The sequence below is a fragment of the Azolla caroliniana genome, unplaced genomic scaffold (genome assembly GCF_043228905.1).
Source record: "Azolla caroliniana isolate FFs.n. ecotype wild unplaced genomic scaffold, voAzoCaro1.0.p SCAF_5, whole genome shotgun sequence".
In the NCBI taxonomy this organism is placed as follows: Eukaryota; Viridiplantae; Streptophyta; class Polypodiopsida; order Salviniales; family Salviniaceae; genus Azolla; species Azolla caroliniana.
The window spans coordinates 14,428,771-14,436,551 of NW_028230440.1; the positions used below are offsets into that span (position 1 = coordinate 14,428,771).

At 36.3% G+C, this 7,781-nt stretch overlaps 1 protein-coding gene across 1 annotated transcript; it reads left to right on the forward strand.

Annotated features, from left to right (window-relative positions):
* The first annotated feature begins 6,583 nt into the window (after positions 1-6,583).
* Positions 6,584-7,304, forward strand: LOC147864195 (polyadenylate-binding protein-interacting protein 3-like). The gene is made up of 3 exons (XM_087320023.1): positions 6,584-6,736; positions 6,907-7,151; positions 7,227-7,304. Exons 1-3 carry the CDS (start codon positions 6,656-6,658, stop codon positions 7,228-7,230), a joined length of 330 nt encoding a protein of 109 aa, XP_087176149.1. The 5' UTR covers positions 6,584-6,655; the 3' UTR covers positions 7,231-7,304.
* Positions 7,305-7,781: the final 477 nt, after the last annotated feature.

The window sequence follows — 7,781 nt, forward strand, 5'->3', positions numbered from 1 at the left end:
TTTTGGGCAATCCAAAATAAGTTTCTTATACCACAAAGATATTGGTATATTTGGCAATCAATATTTGCATTGCCTAGTTTAGTTTTCCCAAATCCAGGGTTGGTGGTCAAGAACCATGAAAAGATTGGTCATTTTGCATTGAAAAATCGATATTTGTGGTGCACAATGATTATGTATACAATAAGTTGGTTGAAGATAGAATTTGGTTAGCAAATAAAGTTCTGGATACGTGGTACATTACTCGATATGTTAAGTGGTGGTGTTCAATTTTAGATGCAGGATGACATTCTCACCTTCCATTTTGTGCAAAGGGGTTTCTTTGGCTTCTGATGGGCGGTTGCCTTCGGCAATGGCTTAAAAATGAACATGCATTTCGAATGAAACATGTTTTTTTTGTATAGACGTTGATGACGATGACAGACACAATTCATTACTTGCCCGGTTGCTAAAGCCATTTGGGTGGTTATATCACAAATTTGGACATCAATAATAATAAGTTTTTTGTCACCTTTTAAGTGGGTTTTCATTGATGGTGGTAGAGCTCTACCCACCCCATCATTTTAGGTGGTGTTTGAACAACTTAGTTATTGGGGGGATATGGTTTAACTAGACCATGAAAAGTTGGTTCTTGTTTGATGACTTTGTGGGGTACCACAACAACTCAGTAGGCTTAAAGGAAAATTGATTTCACATTTCTCACAACTATGTTTTATGGGGATGTTTGTTACTCCCTAGTAACACAGTCAAATATCTTTTCACAAGATATCCTCACCAAAGGTAGTGGTCAGAGAATGGTAATGAACCGTAACAAGTCGATGGTCGAATCGACTATGGCCAAATCGGATAGTAACAACACAACACTTAATATATGAAATCAAAATACAAAACAAACACAAATATAATCAACGACACTATATATCCAAAAAAATCTCTCTATTAAGTTCCCCTGTTACAATACACATGCCCCCTTTATATAGGAAAGATATAGAATTTACAATGTCATCCGGCATACCATCAGACATATGTTTAAATTACAATTTCATTAGACACACTATTTCGGATCTACTATTATCTATCACATTAAATCTACTATACATATTTCGGCAATATGTTCGATAGTATGTTGGATGACATTGTAACTTCCATGTCTTTCCTATATGAAGGGGGCATGTGTATTGTAACAGGGGAACTTAATAGAGTTTTTTCTGGATATACAGTGTCGTTGATTATGTATATCATTAGACACACTATTTCAGATCTACTATTATCTATTACATTAAATCTACTATACATATTTCGGCTATATGTTCGATAGTATGTTGGATGACATTGTAACTTCCATGTCTTTCCTATATAAAGGGGGCATGTGTATTGTAACAGGGGAACTTAATAAAGTTTTTTTTGGATATACAGTGTTGTTGATTATATTTGTGTTTGTGTGGTATTAAGTGTTGTGTTGTTACTATTCGATTTGGCCATAGTCGATTCAACCATCGACTTATTATGGTTCATTATCATTCTCTAACCACTACCTTTGGTGAAGGATATCTTGTGAGAAGATATCCAACGACATTACTAGGGAATAACAATGTTGTCCCGACTCCCAAGTTGAGGTAGATTTATGCCATATAGTATTACAACACTTGAGAGGGTTTACCTTGCCAGATCGTTGCTAATGAAGTGGTGGATATAACAAGGGTTGTATTATCATCTTGTTTTAATAACAAACATAGATTTACTATAAAAAAAAGGAGAGAGGGAGAGCTCTTTAGCTTGGATTCAACGGGGCTTTAGACTAAAAGCTGAAGAAGAAGAGCTTAAACATGACTTTTATAACTCACAAAAATGGTGTCCCCTTTCACATTGGGGTGGTTGTTAGTATAGATCTCTAAATGCATTTTTGTTCTATCCCCCGTTTTTCCTAGTATAGCACATGATTTAGTACATACACCAATGTTTGTGTCTTCCTAGGTCATGCTTACGACATGTACTTAACCACTTATTTGTGAGACCATCCCATGCTATGTGCCTTCAATGAAAGATTTGTGGCATTGTAGACTATGCAAATATTTTGTTGAGTTTGTTGTCATCGGAAGACATTGCTTGACTTCAGACATTGGAATTAGCTGGTGGCCATTTGGAATGCAATCATGATAAAATGGACTTGTTTTTACATGTTGGAGATTGTTTTTTCCTTTACATGTGGTCTCCTAGCTTGTCGTAGCAAAGTCTTGTGGAAGTGTAGAAGCTATCGACAAGGGAAAACCGGATATGGATCTTGTGGATAATGATATAATGGTATTGGGCAATGCTTCGATGGACATGTATGACAAAGGTGGTGGGTTTGGAACAGCCAAGGAAGGGCTGGACAACATGGACAGGGTCACAAAGCACTCGATTCATTTGAACAAATACAAAGCATGGGCATTTCTCTGATTTGGATAAAAGACAAAATGATAGTATTGCTACACATATGGATTCTACATTGTTATTACAAATTTCTTTTCAAAAGCTTTGAAGTTGTATTCTAGTTTTTCAATGAGTAGATTGTAAGATGATCTAGCAGTTTCCCCCCCTTTGTTGGTTGTTCTCCGTTGTAAGTTGGGATGTATATAGATCCATCTCCTTAGCCTCTTTAGGGAAAGATCTATGATTGCCCATTGAATTTTACAAGAGGGCTTTAGGAAGTATCTTGGCTTTCTTTCCACATACTTTGTATGTTGTAGCAAACTTGGTTTTCTTATCTAATGGAAGGATATTCGTTTTTGGAAAAAAATAAAAATAAAAATTGTTGAGTCACGAAAATATACCATGAGACCCACTAATGAATTCTATAACTTACATTTGGGTTGTACCTTATGTCATTCATCCTTTGAATTTTTTGTCCCATCATCCAATCAAGGGAATGAATATATGTAACATGCATATATCCAATGATCCTTTCTTTTAGAATTTATCTTCCATAATTGGGATCTTAAATGCACTTGATTGATTACATAGTTGAGATGACATTGATCATACAGAAATGCATATGATATCTAATTGGTTCCATGAAAACCTTATCATCACCATTATTTATACCAAGGTGAATCTTTATTCAAATAATAATAATAATAATAATAATAGTTTATGGGTCACATGTTCACATTATGAAATGATGTCCTATGAAGCTTAAACTACAATGGGTCAAAACCTTATCATACAATAGAGAGAGTCGAGGAACCACTATCCTACCAAGGAACTAACACTTTCGTTTGGCAATGGTGACATTAATCATATACAGATGGCTTCTAAGTTTCTAATGATATGTTTTGACACAATACTTAGAAGACCAAATGTGACCTTAGGCATCAACCCTTTCATTCTCATACATTTCACACACAATGCATATAACACATATCTCAAGATACCACAAGATATGGTCGAAACTTGATGCCTGTGATTATTGCGACACAACTATGGGTGTGTACAATTCTTGGGAGATAGTGATGTTGTTTGATAATAGTGCTATGAAGGTTACTAAAAGATATTCTCGACTCCCTTGATTCACATACACATATAGTCTATGCGTGCAAGGCCACTCTTGGGATACAACTAAACCTTCTCAAGTTGTTTGTGATGATGATGCCAACCACCAACCCCTACTACACATGGGCTAGACTAGCACCATCATCAAACCAAACAATTTAGATGAAGCTTTGTTCAGACAAGTTTAGATTTTCGCAAATCATGAAAGGGAAGATGGTTGGCCATTGGAGTAAACTAAGCAATGAATGCCCACTAGCTACCTATGAATCATCAAGGTACATATGTATATGGATTCCTTTACATACATATGTATTTATATGCATTGCATATATGTATATATAAATAATAAGACTATATCTATATGATCCATAGATTGAAATATTCGCATTCGTGGAGCTTGCCCCATGAATTCATACGAATGCATGTAAATGTATTCGTTTTCTTCTTCTTTTTTAGAATTTAAAAATAAATAAAAAACTGTTTTTTTCCTGTGAGCGAGTGAACGAACAACGAGGAAGCCTCACCCTACTCCATGTGCGTGTTACCCTCGCTTCCCTCTGCATCTTGTTCTCGGCCAAAAAATTAGGGTTTCAGCTGAAAACCCTAATTTCTATCATAATCCTAATTTCGATAGTATTTCTTTCTTTTCAACCCACATCCTTGACTCCCTCTCATGCTCTACTCTAATCCTACATCTTGTTCTCTGCTGCAAACTCAGGCTTTCACTGAAACCCTAAGTTTAGCTAAGTTTAGCAGAAGCCCTAATTAATTAATTATTAATTAATTATTAATTAATTAACTAATATTTTTCAATGAATTAAGATATGTATTAGTAAATTAATTAATGTATAATGAATCAATTAATGTTTAAGTGAATTAATTAATTAATATATTAATGGGTTAATTAATTATTGATGTATGTGTGTATACACATATATGTATATGTGTATATGGCTCGTGACTAACTACTACCAAATATTTAAGAGGGCAAGTGAGGGAATCACGGAGAGGGACGGTGCAAGTCGCACTGCTTATGGCGCGTTCGATCCCCACCGTCCAAGATGGATAAAAAGCTGACAGCGTCTGTCACCAGGAGCCTGACTCTCTGACAGCCTCTGTCACCAGGAGCCCGACTCTGTCAAAAGGAGCCCCGATGTCAAACAACCTCTGTAAGAAGTACCTCGACTCTGTCAGAAGGATCCCTGTTGGGCTCCTTTTTTTTATGCACATTTTTCAAGACCATTCTTATCTCGTTCTTGTAACAAAATGGCATCTCGATGGGCCACACTTCTTGCATGTTCTTCTAATGCAGAAGTCTTAAAGTTTTTGGCACCTGTTTTGCCAAATGAAGACTTACAATGAGGATCACTCCTACAATAACTACACCATAAAAGTCCAGTTTCCAAATCTTCTTGAAGCCACTTAAATTTAGTAAGCCAATCTTCTTGAAATTTTAGTTTGGCCGTACTAATTCTATTCATTTCATGAAGTAATTCTTTAGAGTGTTGATGGTCCTTTATAGGCTCTTCTAGAGACACGTCTTCATTGGAAGATGGCAAGTTTTTCCTAAAACCAGGCATTGTAAAGAGGCTGATTTGCTTTCCTTTGCCTTTCGTATTTTGGTTGTGGGACATACTGTAACAATAATGTAGAGAACGTTCGACTAACATAATCTATGGATTCCATTTACGAGAAGGCGAAACATACATACACAATCCATGTTTCCCAAAGAGAAAAAACAAATTAAGATACCTGTGATATTTGAAGATTACGAGGCAATAAGGATTGAGTTTCCACTATAGATCTTCCAATCTATCAAAAAATAAAGAAGAAAGAGGATGGCTCACATTAGCTTACACACACATTCAAATCCATGTATGTAATGTGAAAGACATTGAGGAAACAAATATATTGCAAACCATATTGAAGGAAATGATGAAGACAAAAAAGGTAGTGTATATATTAAAACAAGAGGACAATACAAATGCAATTAAATGAACATTTTGTCATGAACAATTGATCAATCAAACACTCTTGATAGTGTCATTAAAGATATTATGTTGCAAGTCGTGACAATTATATTGATTTATATTCAAAAGACAAACATAATACTTATAAGTAAATCTTCGATGCATTCTCCAACATATACTCCTTGCATGAATGTAAATTCCTCATCGTTTGAAGGGTTTATCACTCGTTCCTTGCAATTAGGTGATTTGTGTGCTTTCACGAATGGCACGATTTTATCATGAGTGAACATGACAAATAACAATGTTGTAGATGTTTAAGTCTTCATGACTATTATACAAATTCAATATTTTTTTGAGGGCAGCCATAGAATAGATTTACTAGAGCCTCCTCATTTTGCACAATGTAAACATAAGACTTGCAATAATTTGATGGCCTTAATAATGTGATTGCAAGCACACAATTAAGTGCAAATCGTTAATTTGGAATGCAACAAACATTTAGTTATCTTACATTTGTAAGTTTTCAATCACATGGATATGAAGCATTCATAGTCTATTTGAAAACTTACAAATAGACTATGAATGCTTTCCACTATCATAACTTATTCAGATGGTTATGTTATTTGAAAATAGAGAAAATAGATTAAAAAAAAGAGAGAAAATAGAGAGAATTCATAAACAGAGAAAGACAAACATACGTACTAAAGTGGTAGAGTGGCAACAAGCATGCAAGGAGGAGCAACCAACAACGAGCTGCAAATTTTATGTGAAGTCCCATTTGATTATAATCTAAACACTGAATATTAGGTTTGTTCAAGCTTCAAATAAACAAAGTGAAATCATTAACATGATTACATCTCATAAATGCACATATCTTAAAACTATTTTAGAGTTCTTCCTGTTCTAAGCCCATCAGAACTGGAAAGAACACGCAGCTAGTTGGAGGCCATTAGCAGGAAAAACTGGTAGTGCTAAAGATTTGGGAAAGAGACCAATAAAGACCTTAATTATATATGCAAGTGACCTTGTACAAATTATTGCTAAGGTAAAGTTTATGCAGCATATTTTGCCTTATGTTTATAAATAAAACTTTGATTGGTGTTGAGAGCACATTTGATGAAGAATTGTATACAACCAAACTCGAAAGGGGTCCTCAAATGCGAGAGCGAGAGCGAGATGCATGGCGTATTGCTCGTGAGATTGAAGGACAAAGCACAAAAAATCTTCATTTGGCTGAGGTAAAATTTCTTCAAGACTGTGTACCCCATCGTGCAATGAACAGTTTTTCTCTGTGGCATAAAATTTACCTTGAAGTATTGACAAGCTAAAACTAAACTTTATGATGGTTTTTCCTTATGATTGAGGCCAGTTAACGTAATATAATCAGCACATGTTATTGTGCTTTCAGGAAAGAGGTGTGGCCTTGAGCAAGGAATTTGAGCTAATAGATGAAGGGAGTAGACTCTCCTCTGTATTACGTGCCAGTGAAGACTTTGGTGATGATAATGAGGATTCAAGTATGAACCTCCTTAATAATATGACATTTGGAAATCTGTTGTTGAACTTGAGATCGTGGATGTTGGGTCCAATGAAACTGAGCCTTGTCCCAAAAATATGGCTGAAGGGAACACGCAATCCTCTAGTTTGTCTAAGGTAATAAGCCTTTGCAGATTAATAAAGTTAGCTTAACTATGCTTAATTATTGGCCCAATGTGTTCTTTTTAACAGCTGAAGGATAGATCTGCAGAAGGGGGCCCATCTCCTTCAGAATAGGAGCCCAGTACAAACCCAATGGAGAGTTATGTTCTTGAGTGTAATTCTAACACTATCACCTCTTGCTATTGTAATGCATAAGTTTTATTGGTAGCCAAAGCTTAACAACCGATCCGTGAGTTTTATTGGTTTGAAGCGATCCGTGAGTGCGCGCATGAAACAAGAGCAGGAAATAGACCGAGAGAGAGAGAGGGAGGGAGAGAGGGATTCTCTGTGTACTGACCTTGACGTTGACGTGTGTGTCGGGAGGGGTGAAGACGATGGTTCTATAGAAGATGGAAGAGCTGGAAATCGCGAGGGGCAATCAGCAACGGGGGAGCAGGGAGGAGCAATCAACAACGAGCGAGCAGGGAGGCACAATCGACAACGAGCAAGCAGAGAGGATCAATCAGCAACAAGTGAGCAAGGAGGAGCAATGGGCAACGAGCAAGCAAGGAGCCAAGTAGGGAAGAAGGAAGGCGACGCGAAGAGAAAGAATGGAGCAGCGCTACGCTTAAAATGGAACAGACA

Excerpts from the sequence above, each read along its gene's own strand:
- LOC147864195 (XM_087320023.1), top strand. The coding sequence starts at position 6,656 with ATGCGAGAGCGAGAGCGAGATGCATGGCGTATTGCTCGTGAGATTGAA. Across the intron at positions 6,737-6,906 it reads AAAATCTTCATTTGGCTGAG|GAAAGAGGTGTGGCCTTGAG; the intron begins GTAAAATTTCTT and ends TTGTGCTTTCAG.